The 15,573-nt window shown below is 44.8% G+C and overlaps 1 protein-coding gene and 1 long non-coding RNA gene across 10 annotated transcripts in view; one reads left to right on the top strand and one right to left on the bottom strand.

Moving 5' to 3' along the window:
• Positions 1–15,573, bottom strand: part of LOC110508830 (protein tweety homolog 1) — a 46,399-nt gene that overhangs the window by 23,624 nt on the left and 7,202 nt on the right. For 7 of the 9 annotated variants that reach the window (XM_036968400.1, XM_036968391.1, XM_036968393.1 and 4 more), the window contains exons 1-4: positions 11,695–11,833; positions 5,329–5,506; positions 2,046–2,275; positions 558–669 (exon numbers count right to left, since the gene is read on the bottom strand). In XM_036968400.1, the coding sequence (XP_036824295.1) occupies positions 558–669; positions 2,046–2,275; positions 5,329–5,463 (477 nt within the window). In that variant the 5' untranslated portion in view covers positions 5,464–5,506; positions 11,695–11,833. Of the gene's footprint in view, positions 1–557; positions 670–2,045; positions 2,276–5,328; positions 5,507–11,694; positions 11,869–12,432; positions 13,220–14,133; positions 15,045–15,573 lie in introns of those variants that run through there. The other 2 variants (XM_036968390.1, XR_005040844.1) reach the window with 2 other exon arrangements.
• Positions 11,442–11,856, top strand: LOC118945753. Its single transcript, XR_005040846.1, has 2 exons — positions 11,442–11,776; positions 11,817–11,856. It is a non-coding gene; the product is annotated as an uncharacterized LOC118945753 (long non-coding RNA).

Here is a 15,573-nt window from a genome sequence, read left to right as displayed (position 1 = left end):
CCGCATGGGGACAGACATATTAACCACTGAGTGACCGTGTGGGGACAGACAGATAAACCACTGAGTGACCGCATGGGGACAGACAGATAAACCACTGAGTGACCGCATGGGGACAGACATATTAACCACTGAGTGACCGCATGGGGACAGACATATTAACCACTGAGTGACAGCGTGGGGACAGACAGATAAACCACTGAGTGACAGCGTGGGGACAGACAGATAAACCACTGAGTGACCACATGGGGACAGACATATTAACCACTGAGTGACCGTGTGGGGACAGACAGATAAACCACTGAGTGACCGCATGGGGACAGACATATTAACCACTGAGTGACAGCGTGGGGACAGACAGATAAACCACTGAGTGACAGCGTGGGGACAGACAGATAAACCACTGAGTGACCACGTGGTGATCCATATCCATATCACACCTGACAAGTTTACACCCCACTTTCTCTCCCTCTCCACCAATATATCTAACACACACACACACACACACACACATTGTGCATGTCTGAAATTTGCTGGGAGGGAGGAGCTGGAGTACTCACCAGCAGATCGATGGAAGCCAGTGTGTAATTGGCTGTGAGAAGAGATGAGGTCAACTGATATATCCCATCATTAGCCTCACTGTTGCCATAGAAACCAACGCCTATGGCAACACTGCGAAAAGGGGAACAGGGATTGAGGGAGAGAGATTCATATTTCATTCAGTTTGTACTGTATGTACATATTAAATTAATTTGACACAACAAGATGGAACTGGTGAGAGTGATGTGAAATGTGAGAAATGGATGAATGAACGAACGAACGACGGACCACAGGAAAACATACAGATAGCTTTGAAGAGTCTTAGCAGTGTCTGCATCTGCAGTCTTCAGTTGGCGTGATATTAGAAACATAAAAAATAATCACATATATATCTCTCTGTTATTCAAATATTCAGATTAAAGCTTAGGCCAGATGTTCACCAAATCCCCTCGCACCCAAGAGCAATGGTATGACCCAATCTCCCACAAAGTATGTGACCCAGATTAGAAAGCGGCGGAAAAAGAGGAGTGTTGTGTTTCATACAGTCAAACGTGTATGTTTTCTCTGACAGCATCATGTGTCATATATGTGCTCTGATGCACAACTTGAAGAATAGGGTGTAATTTGAGATTTTCCCACAATGCATTTCTAAAACTAAGATGTCTACTACCATGTCTCCCCTTTTTCATCTAAACAGCAAGGTATCAGAGAGAGAGATGACATCATCATGGCCGCAGGGGGGGAACATTACCACCATAACACAAACACCTGCATAATGATGACATCACTGAAGCGGAAATCAACTCAGGCTGACAATGCAATCCGATAACATATGACATCGTAGGGTCAGATTTGAATACCTGCTGCAATATCCTCATGCAAACTTAAAATTAACATCCTGTCACAATGTGACTAAACACCCTCATGACAGTGGATGACAGCATAGTCACCAGAGAGAGAACAGAGGAGAGAGGATTCAATACACTGAGATGGAACTTCTGAAATCATCGTCACGGTGATAGGAAACCACGAATCAATTTCCAAACCACAAACATGCTGTCACAAGCCCAAACACCTAACCTCAGTGGCCTGGTCCCTATGGTCAAACGAAAACTTGACCACGGTCAGTTAGGTCAACTGTCTGTGTCAGATATTGCCGTGAGCAAAATACTAACCCATTGTAAAGCAGGGACTGGACACTACTTTCTACAGTGCTCTGAAAATAACTTACATCAAAACTCACACAGGGTTATTGGACCATTGGGAAATAATGAAAGTTAGAAGATGGTACTTCTGTATTATAAAAATGATTTCCTTTCCTCTATCCTTGTGACAAATGGTCATATGGTTTGGTCACAGTTCATGAATACAACACTCATGACACTGATGTCACAAAGACGACAGGACATCACAACATCCCAATGGCCTGCATAAAGAGGTCACAATGACCCTCATAATGACATCACATTGACCCTGGCAGTGACGTCACAATAACCTCTCTTACTCACCAGCACAGTGTGACAGCCGCCACCGACACCCAGGTGACGCAGCAGATACCCCGCCCTTTCTTGCCTCTATAGCCGTGGCCCGTGCTGCCCTCTTCATCCTCCTCCTCTTCCTCAGATCCCTCGCTCCGGTCACCACGGCGACAGCAGCAGTAGTGTATAAGGAAGGAGATAATGACGAGGAGGGAGAGAACGAGAGCAATGGCCGAGAGACTAGAGAGGACCAGTAGAGTCTGAGAGAGTAAATCAAATTAAACACAGCACATTACAGACTGATGAGCAACACTGTCATTGTACTTGATTACATAATGGAAAATGCATTTCTAAGTAACATTATCCCTCTGGGCAAAAACCTGACATAACGTAAAATCAATGTCTATAATCAGTTGATATTTAATTGCATTGCTAATGTGAATAAATCAACCCGTGAAATTCTGTTGTTGATTTACGGTGGAAATCTGGTTCAAATTTGTGTACGTTTCATTTCTTCATTTTCAAAAAACAAACAATTAACCTAAAATTGTTGACAGATGACATTGATAAAATGTTGGTTCAACATATTTTTGCAGGCGGGATAGAATTGTATTTCAGAAACTCCCATGAGCCTCCTCCACACCATTTGAGAGTCAAATATTGAGGCCAGACTGTAGCAGCTAGGGCTGGGTAAATGTATCAATATACTGTGTTATGGATAACAACAGGGATTCAGAGCAGCTGGGAGGTGCATGTGTTAGTCATGAGGACTTTAGTGTATTCCCAGCCTTCAATATTCTGCAAGAATCCCTACAGTGTATTTATGCAAAATAGCTAAATAACAGGTTGATATTGTGATACCTAAAATCACAACTTTTATTCAAAGCAACTTACAGTCATGCGTGCATACATTTTACGTATGGGTGGTCCCGGGAATCAAACCCATTACCCTGGCATTACAAGCACAATGCTCTACCAACTGAGCTACAAAGGACCACAACATTCTTTGGTCCTATAATTCCACTGTGACAAATGGCGTACAGTCCTACCTAGCCAAGCAGTGGAAGTGAAAGGTGATTAGAACATAAAGTTTTCCAGGGGACATCAACTAAAAAGCTGGAGGCTTTTTTCCACACACACACACACACACACACACACACACACACACACACACACACACACACACACACACATCTGTATGACTCCATTCAGAAGAGCATACCTACTGCATTCATTAACCAGTAATTGAATGTAATAATATCATTCCTGACTGTTTAACATACATACTGAACATGATTAAGGGTTAAAAGCTACCTTGTATCGTCACACTACTACCTCAGCTGCAAGCTGTAGTGAACATTAAGTTACAAACCCCTGTCACATCTCTCCTGCATCTCATCTTCAGCCTGCACTCTGACATACCAACATCTATCATACTCAACTTTACTGGGGAGTGCATTTAGCCAGAACGCATATCTACAGCATTATCCCTCTCCATCTGCCTGTCTCCCTCCCTTTCCTCTCCTCCACCTTATCTCTTATCCCTCTCTCCTGCTCTCTATAGCCCCCCCACCCATCCATGTTCCCCCTCCTCCCTTGCCTACTTTCTTTCTCCTCCACTCCCTCTCCTCCCCCTCTCTCCCCCCTCTCCCGCTTTCTTCCCCCTCTCCCGCTTTCTTCCCCCCTCCCTCTCCCCCCTCTCTCTCTGCCTTTCCTCTTTCTCTCCCCCTCACCCTCCCCCCCTCTCTCCCCATTTCCCCACCCTCCCCCCCTCTCTCCCCATTTCCCCTCCCTCTCCCCCCCACCCTTCCCCCTCTCTCCCCATTTCCCCTCCCTCTCCCCCCCACCCTCCCCCCCTCTCTCCCCATTTCCCCTCCCTCTCCCCCCCACCCTCCCCCCTCTCTCCCCATTTCCCCTCCCTCTCCCCCCCCCCCCCACCCTCTCCTCTCTCTCTCTTTCTATCCACGCCACTGCAACTCTATTAATAATCTGTGACCTACTTAAATACATTCACTGCCACCCTCACTTTCTCTATCCCTTTTTACTCTCTCTTTCTGTCCTGTCTTCTGTTCCCCACGACCTCCTCACTTTCTCTATCCCTTTTTACTCTCTCTTTCTGTCCTGTCTTCTGTTCCCCACGACCTCCTCACGTTACTCATCCTCTCCTTTTTACTCTCTCTTTCTGTCCTGTCTTCTGTTCCCCACGACCTCCTCACGTTACTCATCCTCTCCTTTTTACTCTCTCTTTCTGTCCTGTCTTCTGTTCCCCACGACCTCCTCACGTTACTCATCCTCTCATTTTTACTCTCTCTTTCTGTCCTGTCTTCTGTTCCCCACGACCTCCTCACGTTACTCATCCTCTCCTTTTTACTCTCTCTTTCTGTCCTGTCTTCTGTTCCCCATGACCTCCTCACGTTACTCATCCTCTCCTTTTGACTCTCTCTTTCTGTCCTGTCTTCTGTTCCCCACGACCTCCTCACGTTACTCATCCTCTCTCCAAGTGCTTTCCATTTCTTTTGTCTTTCTCTACTGGCGGATCATTTGAGAATCTCTCTCTAGGTACCATAGACATGTTGTAAACATGCAATGTGTGTGACATAGGGAGTAGGGACGTGGAGCCACTGGAAGGGAATGGTGAAACCTAGAAATTAACAACAACACAACAAACATTTTGACAATACAACATTTTGCTGCTACTACCACAGTGTCTCCAGATTAAAACACTCAAACCAAATCCTACTCAAACCGTACTGTGGAACTTTTACAATTGCATGCCGATGATGAGAATGAATGTGAAATAAGATGGAGTCTGTAGTGGAGCTGAGGGATGTAAACTGAACTGTGGTGGAGATGGGAACAGAACAGTGTAATTAAGTGCTAACAGTTTTGAGGAGAGACAGCCAGGTGGTGTAATATTTCTGATGAGTTGAAATCCAGGTCAAGATTCTTCTGAGTGGTCTGGGCTCGTTTCCCTGTCAATAACTAGGCCACTTCCACCACTAGCATGAATAAGCTGTTTAAATGCTCTAATAATATCAGTAGGATTCTGCAGATGCCGCTGTGCAAAACAGAGAGGGATCTTTATGGGGCAGTATTTAACATGAGGGGTGGGGGGATTCTGGATCAGACTTGGTTCTCATTCTTACCAAGTGCAATACATATTTTCCATTGAATCTTAGCTGTCTTTTATTGTCGATCTTGTTGTTTGAACCAAGAGAAAACTTGAGATAAACATGAATCAATCAGTCGTGCTGTATGATTGGCCAGTTGTAGTTTGCGATGGATGTGATTGGCTGTGGGCATTTTCTGTTACCTGTTGGTACTCCCAGCTGTCGGGGATGAAGAGGTTGTCTCTCATCGTCATGGTGAGGTCCAGCCGGGGGAGGGCATGGCACATCCTCACCCATAGCGAAGGGGTGTAGCTGGGCACGGTCGCCATGGCAGCCATAGTCTATCACCTAACCCCCCCTCCTCCACCCTGTTGAAAGGAACTAAGTGAAGAGAAGGGTTAAAATATCAAAGGTGTGTAAGTGATAGACATATTCCACATTTCCACACCAGTGGCGGACCAATGATAAATACTATGAGTAAACAAAGCCTTATGCTGTATGTGGTGCTGGGTGATGGCTATTGCAACTGAAATGTTGTCCGTCTACCACTCCTTCTTACACACTGGAAGCCAGGGAAGAAAGATAAGATGTTTCAGAACAACCCTGCTGAGGAGGCAGGGAGGGAGGGAGAAAGGGAGGGAGAGAGTGAGGGAACATCACCTCACCAACCCCCCCCCCCCCCCCCTCCAGTCTGTGGGAGAGCCAGCCAATGGTTGAACAGTTGTCAGACATGCTCATGTTCACTGAAACTTCCTATTTCATCAATCAGTGTACTTACTGTAGGTGGTTCAGGACAATGTGAAGTTTATCCTAGACTCTGATCTAAGGTGATGTTTACATTGTCTTCTCCTAGACTCTGATCTAAGGTAATGTTTACATTGTCTTCTTCTAGACTCTGATCAAAGGTGATGCTTACATTGTCTTCTCCTAGACTCTGATCTAAAGTGATGTTTACATTGTCTTCTCCTAGACTCTGATCTAAGGTGATGTTTACATTGTCTTCTCCTAGACTCTGATCTAAGGTGATGTTTACATTGTCTTCTCCTAGACTCTGATCAAAGGTGATGTTTACATTGTCTTCTCCTAGACTCTGATCTAAGGTGATGTTTACATTGTCTTCTCCTAGACTCTGATCTAAGGTGATGTTTACATTGTCTTCTCCTAGACCACATCAAACTCATTCCACCGAGTTCTGAGTGTCTGTGGGTTTTCGCTCCTCCCTTGTACTTGATTGATGAATTAAGGTCAATAATTAGTAAGGAATTCCCCTCACCCTGTTGTCTAGGTCTTAATTGAAAGGAAATAACAAAAACCTTCAGAAACTAGGCTGTCTGTGGAATGAGTTTGACACGCCTGTCCTAGACTCTGATCTAAAGGTGAGGTTTTGTGTAAGGAATTGTGAAAGTCAAGGTAATCTAATCCTAGATCAGAGCTATGCCTAAGGGCTTGTACCTGGAGCGAGGAGGTATGCAGGGTGAAACCCTGTGGAGCAGAAACCACAGAGCAAGAGCAGACATTGCTAATTATTTTTGCTCAGCTTCTAATCTACATTTGGATCACGGTTGTGGTCAATTCCATTCCAATTCAACTAAACCAACTACCCTGTCGTCTCTACTAACATCCTACTTCATCATACTCCTCAACCTATGGGAGCAGAGTAGGGGGGATAGTGGGAGGTCCAGTGGCAATCTCAGCCACACCACACAACCAGCACTATATAACAGAGGCAGAGTTGGGTCAATACAAGAGGGAGATTCAACCGCCATCAGACCAACTATCAACACAACACCCCTCAACCATCCTGGAAATTAGAAGATACTATAAGAGATAGTATGTCTACAACAATGATGCACAGTAGCAGACTTCACACAACCACCCTCCAAAGGGAAGGAGAGAGGGGAAACAAGGGAGGACAGGTCAGTCTTTGTACCCAAACTCCACCACCACACCCTGCTGAGAGACTCTGCTCCCCCTCCCTTCCTCAAGCCCAGCCAAGAGGGAGAAAGTAGGGGAAATACAAAGGGAAATCCGGTTATCCCAGATAGACACCGCAATCTACATTACAATCACAGAGCTATGAAGAGGGGATGAGGGGGATGGTAAAGGGGGCCACGACACTGATTGTGCAGATTAAGAGAATACCAGGGTTTTACAGTTGAAGACAAGAGGGTTTCAAGAGAGCCTATGAGATGAGATCAGCACAGACTAGACCATTGACAGGAGTTGTACTGAGGAGTAGAGACAGGGGGTTGTACAGTACTGCTCTACATACAGTGAGGCACAGAGGAACGTTGAGGAAAGACAATAGTGTATTTGATAGCGTCTATCAGGGAGGGATTCTTAGATTTGGATTCTGCACCAGGCTCCTATCTTGGTTTTGCTGTCTTTGAATGTTTAGAACATTCAGCATTGTATCACATGAATTCTCATCCTTTTTAATGATCCATCTGTATGAGCACACGACACTACATTTGAATAGAAGCACTACACAATACTAAATATGATCAAGAATGTATGATCAAGAATGTATGATCAAGAATGTATGATCAAGAATGTATGATCAAGAATGTATGATCAAGAATCACATTTGACCTATAACTATAACAGAAATATCAACCCAGTCTTTTTACTGTAGCAGCCATTTCAAATCAATGACGTCTCAATGGACATAATAAGTCCAGGTGTTGGGGTCATTGTTTGGGATGTGTGTGTGTGGTGTGTGGTGTGTGTGCATGTGGATTTGGGGCATCCCAGGCCCAGAGAGGGTTAAACAGACAACCCAGACAGTCAATCCCAAGCTCATTAGAATAAGCCTGTTCCCCTTAATGGCTCCAAACCCCCAACTGTCACTATCAAAATCAATGCCAACACTCTGTTTCACTTGTGAACAGTGGGAGCAGAATGGTTTCACACACTGCCGTCCATCCCCTCACACTGAGGCTGTCAACAGACTGGTGTTATTGTTGTAGTCTCACATTGTTATGGCCAGACTCTGATGGTATTTCAACAAACAGGATTTTTCATGTTATAGTCTTAAATTATTCGGCTGTGAGGGTGGTAGAGGATGTTGTCACATTAGGTGAATTATAGGAATGTTGTTGTGTGGTTAGACTGAGGTGTGAATTGAAATTCAATAACAACATTAACAATTTTTGGCAATTATCATTGTTACGGCTACAGGTATCCTGTGTGTATCCTGTGTGTATTTTCTTTCCTTCTCCCTTATTCACAGGTGTCGCCAATCAGTCACCAATCAGTCGGCAATCAGGAGACACCTGCTCCTTTTCCCTTACCCAATCACATCCCCTTTCCCTTGGTTTAAAAGTATCCCAATCAGTTCTCTCTTTTGTTTTTGCAACTACATGTTACTTTATCCATTATACACTACACGTAGGTAAATATTGTCTAAAGAACACTAGTTAGAACTGGGTGGACTACCCACTGTATTTTATTGGTTAGTGAGCTATCTGTTGTTGAAGCAGGTAGTCTAGCTTAGGGGTGTTTTTGGATAATGTTGTTTCTTTCCTTGGGTCCAGCTCAGACCCTTTTCCCGCCCCCCTTTACCGTGTGTTTAAAAATAAACCATGAGTGTTTGACGGTAGACTTAAGTTGTCTGTGGTTTTTGTTCTCACTGTTCCTTTTCACTGTTATAATTTGCAAGAGTTAAGTTGCGGGTCTCGTTTCCATCCCCCCTAGACTGCAGGGCCAAAGGGATTCGTAACAATCATAAATCTGTCTGTCCTCAACCAGATGTGGTGTCAACAATGGGAACTAGTGCTAACATGAACCCAGAAAGGGATTGAGGGGGCACCAGGGAGGGAGCAGCCTGAGTTGAGCAGTGGTCCAGCAGTAGTTGTCGTCAGAGGGAGGCAGGCTCAAGTTGACGTGATGCTTCCTGCCAGCTTGTTGCCATTGCATAACTGAAGGAAAATAATGGGGAGTTCGCACTCACGTGATAGGGGGAGCAAGGAGAGAAGGGGAGAGGAGAGGGAGACGGAAGAAGGAAACTTCTGTGCCTTGCACTCGCTGCTTCAAAACCAACAAGAGACTCTCAGGAACAACAAAGCCGAGGAGAAATGGATAGAATACAGTAGAATAGACGTCAACTATCTGTCACTGTACTGAACCAAGCTGACTGACTCAACCCTGAGAATGGCTCTGTTATGAAACAGTCACTGAGCTATTTGTATTGAGGGAGCCTCCAGAATATGTTTCTCCACGAGGGCATTTTGTAAGGCGGTTAATTAGGAAGACTGAGGATGTGCAGCTGGGAAGAAAATCATCTTTGGACAGTAAAGCCACCTTCTCCTTTATCCTGTATTGCACCACATATTCTTATTACTACACATCACAAACAACAGCTTTCCTCTGGGCCACTGGGTATGAATAATGACATGCAACAGAAATCATGCCGCACGTTAAGACCCAATGGTCTCCCTAACGACCACTTAAGGACACTCTTAATGATTGCCATTTATGAGACAGTTATATGGCCCTGTGATACACACCACAGCCCAGTTATCATCAGTCAGTGGGGACATGAACGGCCCATTCAGTGTGAGGACTGTAATGTATCTACACTACCGTTTAAAACTTTGGGGTCACTTAGAAATGTCCTTGTTTTGAAAGAAAAGCACATTTTTTGGTCCATTAAAATAACAATTGTCAGAAATACACTGTAGAGATGGTTAATGTTGTAAATGACTATTGTAGCTGGAAACGGCAGATTTTATGGAATATCTACATAGGCGTACAGAGGCCCATTATCAGCAACCATCACTCCTGTGTTCCAATGGCACATTGTGTTATCTAATCCAAGTTTATTTTAAAAGGCTAATTGATCATTAGAAAACCCTTTTGCAATTATGTTAGCATAGCTGAAAACTGTTCTGATTAAAGAAGCAATAAAACTGTCCTTTAGACTCGTTGAGTATCTGGTGCATCAGCATTTGTGGGTTCGATTACATGCTCAAAATGGCCAGAAACAAATAACATTTCTTCTGAAACTCATCAGTCTATTTTTGTTCTGAGAAATTAAGGCTATTCCATGCGAGAAATTGCCAAGAAACTGAAGATCTCGTACAATGCTGTGTACTACTCCCTTCACAGAACAGCGCAAACTGGCTTTAACCAGAATAGAAAGAGGAGTGGGAGGCCCTGGTGCACAACTGAGCAAGAGGACAAGTACATTCGTGTCTAGTTTGAGAAACAGACGCCTCACAAGTCCTCAACTGGCAGCTTCGTTAAATTGTACCCGCAAAACACCAGTCTCCACATCAACAGTGAAGAGGCGACTCCGGGATGCTGGCCTTCTAGGCAGAGTTGCAAAGAAAAAGCCATATCTCAGAATAGCCAATACAAATAAAAGATAAAGATGGGCAAAAGAACACAGAACCTGGACAGAGGAACTCTGCCTAGACGGCCAGCATCCCGGAGTCGCCTCTTCACTGTTGACGTTGAGACTGGTACTTGGCGGGTACTATTTAATGAGTCATTTACAACATTAACAGTGTCTACACTGTATTTCTGATCGATTTGATGTTATTTTAATGGACAAAAAATTTTTTCAAGCTTTTTTCAAAAACAAGGACATTTTTCAGTGACCCCAAATTTTTTAACGGTAGTGTATAAATAAATACACATTTCCTTTTCATAACCACAGACTCTAATAGAGGTTGAATTGTTTCTTATTAAATTAATATTTAAGTTTCAGTTGAAATTCATGTTTGTGTAAAAAAAAAAATGTCCCACCAGGATCACGCACATTTGTTTTACTATCCTTGTGGGTAACAAAGAAAAAATACATTTAAAATGCTATTTTCCCTAACCCTTAACCCTAACCTTAACCCTAACCCTTATCCTAATTGTAACCCTAAGCCTAAAATAGCCTTTTTACTTGTGGGGACCAGCAAAATGTACACATTTGTCCAAATTTTGGATACAAGGATAGTTAAATCAAACCATACCATACACACACACATTTCCCCAAATCAATGAAAGATTGAGTGCATTCAGCTGCAGGCTACTCGGTGCTTGTAGAATCAATAAATCCAACATGGAGCTTTGGAGTGTACAAGAGTATAACATACAGTACCAAGAGGATGGACAAATGCTCCCACACTAACAATCTCATTTAGAAGCTTGCACAAAGTCAACTGTAGCTTTTGAGAGAGGTTTGCTGAAGATGAAGCTAAGCAAACTATTCAGTGACATACAATGTGATATTTTAAAATATCACTTATCAACTAAAATATATTTGATCAACTATGATAAAGTAGAGATTGACAAAACAATCCAAAACAGAATGAATCAAACTAACATGGTTCAACCTCAATGTTTTATAAATCATTTCCTAATTTCAACATCAGCCAATGCACAGACATTGCGTAAAAATCCAAACATTTGATGTAAAACCCAGGCTTCTCTCCCCTTTCCATCATTGAACATAAACTGCAATGGTCTAACAGTGCATGATGAATCTATTTCACTTGACTGCCCATTCATCTTGTAGAATACACAGACAATTCACCCATGGTGAATGAGTGATTGAAGAGTGATCCGTTTCTTACCTTTGACTGTAGCGTTGGGAGAGTGTTCTGCTATCTCTTGCTCTTCTCTGGTGTTCTGTCAAATATCTACACACTCACTGAGGTATACCGTTGTTCTGTCAAATATCTACACACTCACTGAGGTATACCGTTGCCAACCATCAACGCTGGATCCTCTTGGGAAAAAAACTCATCCTGAAATATATAGGTTTAGGGGACATGAACCCCAAAAATACGTCAAATGTAAATAAATAACAGGGTCTGTTTTTGAAAATATTAAACAGCCTGTGATTGGATGGTTGTCTGGTAACAGTGGAGAGGTGCTTGTGTTGATGGATAAGAGAGTAGCCCTCAGCGCAAGAGAGAGAGGAGAGAGAGGGATTAGGATTGAGAAGACACCCCAGAGGGACCCTTATCGTCATGTCAGAACCCCATTCAGGCAGCAGATCGCTCAGCCAGGCGACTTCACAACAAGGCAGCGACACGATTGTGCCCAGCGATAATGAATCTGTTAACGGGGATTAGGACTCCGTCCACTCTCAGCTCACACAAATGGTGATGCTGCTGGGCGATACAGACACAGCTCTTACTGAAACCTCCATCAACACTCAGTCACACACACAACATACCAATCTCTACATTCTCAGATTAGGAGGCAAAAATCTGACCAATCAATAAATCATCACAAAAAAAATCTCCGATTGTCTAAATGCAAAAATACAAAACGAGAAAAGGTCCAATTATTCGAGTTTGAGTTACATTTCAGATTTCTGCACAAAAAATCCACAAAATATTTGTTGAAGAAATCTCCTGTGTAGTTAGGCAGGGCAGTGTTTGGCTGTGTTGTGCAGAGAGGAAGAGGTAGAGATGCACATATATTTAGGCAGAAGCAAATAAGCACACCACTCTTGCTCTCAGATGGATACTGAGAGCAAGAGAGGAGGGAGGGCAGGATGGAGGGTGCAACAAAGATATTGTGAATAGGAAAAAAGATGGGTTGTCAACTGGACAGTGAGTGAGCGTGAGAGAAAGAGGGAGGGATGGAGAGAGGGAGGGAGGGTGAGCGATGAATAGAGGGAGAGGGGAGTTGCAAAACCAGTTTCGAGTAGAGACTGCAAAATAGTGTCAACACCATGATTCAACAACAACGAGAAAAAGCAGAGATGGAGAGAATGAGAGATGATATTCCATGACCGTGGGTGATTTGACTGAAAAAGAGGGGGATTACAAATAAACAATAAAAACAAAGTGAGAGCGGGTGGAATGAGAGACCAGGGTGTTTGTGCCATTGGAGGACGGGGGAGAACGAGAGAGCGAGAGCGAGGGGTGGCATTCGTTTTTCTGTGTCACTGAAAGGGAGTGGGGGAAGGGAGTCAGAGAGATAATGCGAGCAAGGGAGCGTACGGGAGTGAGAGAGAGAGAGACACAGAGAGAGAGAGAGAGAGAACACACTAGTGTGCGTGTATCTAGGAGGAAAAGAGAGAAAATTGTATTACGTATGCAAGAGTTACTCAGAGTTAACCGTGCCTCCATGGCTCTCACTTAGACCCAGCACTATACTGTAGCAGCCATCCTCTCTCCTCATCTTATCCTCCCTTCATCCCTCTTTCTCCTTTATCATACGTCCCTCTTCACTCTCCATCCCCCTCTCTCCATCTATTTCTCCTCTCCATCCCTCTCTCTCCTTTTTCATCCCTCCCGCTCCTCTCCATCCCTCCCTCTACCCTATCCCTCTCTCTCCTTTGTCCATCCCTCTGCTGTTACACAGAAATATCACCACTCAGACATTCACAAAAATTACAAGTTCAATATTTAATGTCCTTGGCAATTCAAATCCAAAGGTCATAATTCTTTGTAAAAGCAGACATTTTACATGATCAACGTAGCAGCGATCAGTGGGTTTCTGTTGGATTATATTAAAATATTCATATTAAATTAATCTTATTAATTATAAAATAATCTATGTAGACGCAAAGTAAGAAAAGATTGGTTGAGATGCAGTTACCCTGATGGAAGTAAAAGACACAACAAATCATTTGTGTCTTTTACTTCCGGTTTTGTACACCAGCTTCAAAAAGCTGAAAATACAATATTTTGGTTATTGAAAATATATTTTACAGTGGTTTAGATGGTACAATTATTCTCTACACAAAACCAGGAATGATTGCTTGTTTGCCTAATTTCAGTTTGTGAACAAACTATTTGAATTTCAGCAACCAGGAAATGGCGGAGCGATTTCTGCATATTGCACCTTTAAATGTAAAACTATGGAGACAGGTGTGGAAATGTGGGTTCTGTGCTTTGTAAAATAGCACCTCCATACCTAAACAAACACACACCTACATCTCACCGGAGATTGACCAAACACAGTGTCTCATAAAACCCATCCCCAGTCATCCCCATGCTACACAGGTGTAGCCTATTTATAGGCAGTCGCCCAAAATTCACCCCCTTACCCACCTTCAGCTCCCCCACCCCCTCAAACACCCTCGCCTCCTCCTGGTCCTTCACCTTGGCCAGGGTGAGATGGTAGCGTGGGTTGAAGGAGTCCCTGTGCAGCCAGCCCTGCTCTCTGAAGGCCTCCTGTAGGCCAGCATTTAGCTGCTGGAGGTGGGGCTGAGGCTGGGGGCTCAGGTAGAGAACCTTCCCACCAAAGTGCTTCAGTTTCAGGGGGAAGGAGACGGCCACAGGGGGGTTGCGGTCCAGGTAGGCGAAGCGTTGGAGCATCTCCCCGGCGGCAATGACCTCGGCTGGGCCGGGGAGGACCAGGTGACAGAGGGTGACGTGGAGGGAGGAGGGGGGCAACCAATGAGGGGCGGATGAGGGGAGGAGGGAGGTGAGCTCCTCCTGAAGGTGCTGGAAGGAGGAGAGGATGGCGGGAGTGTTGGCCCGGAAGGTGATGAAGTGGGTGGGCTTACGTTTGGAAGGCCGGCCTCCACCCCTCTCTGTTCTCTGCTCCACAGGTACAGACGGACACTGGGCTAGGTCTGGGCCTTTCTCTCCATCCCAGTAATCTTTCCATTCTTCCTCCTTCTCACCTTCCTCCCCCCTGCTCTCGCTTTCACTCTGGGATAGAGACATCTGGTCTGCTATGACGACTAAAACTGAATCTTTCCCAACTTCCTCTTCCAAGGGTTCTGATTCTCTTCTTGCTTCCTGTTGGTTCAGTGGAGTACTTCCTGTGCCTGGTCTGGTCGACTCAGGCACCTGAATACTTGTCTTGCTCTGATTTCTTTCCTCCAAGTGTCCGTTTTCAACATCCTGTTTTATCAGGGACTCTTCACCCTCCTCTGTAGTGATGATGCCATCTTGTTCTTCTCTTGATTCACGGTGGTCGTTTTTTGGGTCTTGTTGTTCTTGTGTCCCTGTCCCTGCCAACAAGCAGATTTTGAAGGTTAACCAAACATTATGACAAAAACATGTTATAAACTAACAAAGTGAAGTAGAACAATATGTTAATCCAGGTTCTAGAGCTGTGGAAATTCCTCCCTCCCTCCCTACCTTCCTCCCCTCCCTCCCTCCCTCTCTCCCTTCCTACATACCTACCTTCCTCCCTCCCTCTCTCCCTACCTTCCTCCCTCCCTCTCTCCCTACCTTCCTCGCCCTCTCTCCCTACCTTCCTCACCCTCCCTCCCTACCTACCTTCCTAGCCCTCCCTCCCTCCTCCCTCGCATTCTCTCCTTCCTTCCCTCACCCTCTCTCCCACCCTCCCTCGACCTCTCTCCCTACCTTCCTCCCACCCTCGCCCACCCTCCCTCGCCCACCCTCCCTCGCCCTCTCTCCTTACCTTCCTCCCACCCTCGCCCACCCTCCCTCGCCCTCTCCCACCCTCCCTCGCCCTCTCTCCTTACCTTCCTCCCTCGCCCTCTCGCCTTCCTTTCCCTCGCCCTCTCTCCCGAC

This window comes from Oncorhynchus mykiss, chromosome 3 (assembly GCF_013265735.2).
Source record: "Oncorhynchus mykiss isolate Arlee chromosome 3, USDA_OmykA_1.1, whole genome shotgun sequence".
NCBI classification, from domain to species: domain Eukaryota; kingdom Metazoa; phylum Chordata; class Actinopteri; order Salmoniformes; family Salmonidae; genus Oncorhynchus; species Oncorhynchus mykiss.
This window is presented reverse-complemented; position numbering and strand designations above follow the sequence as displayed.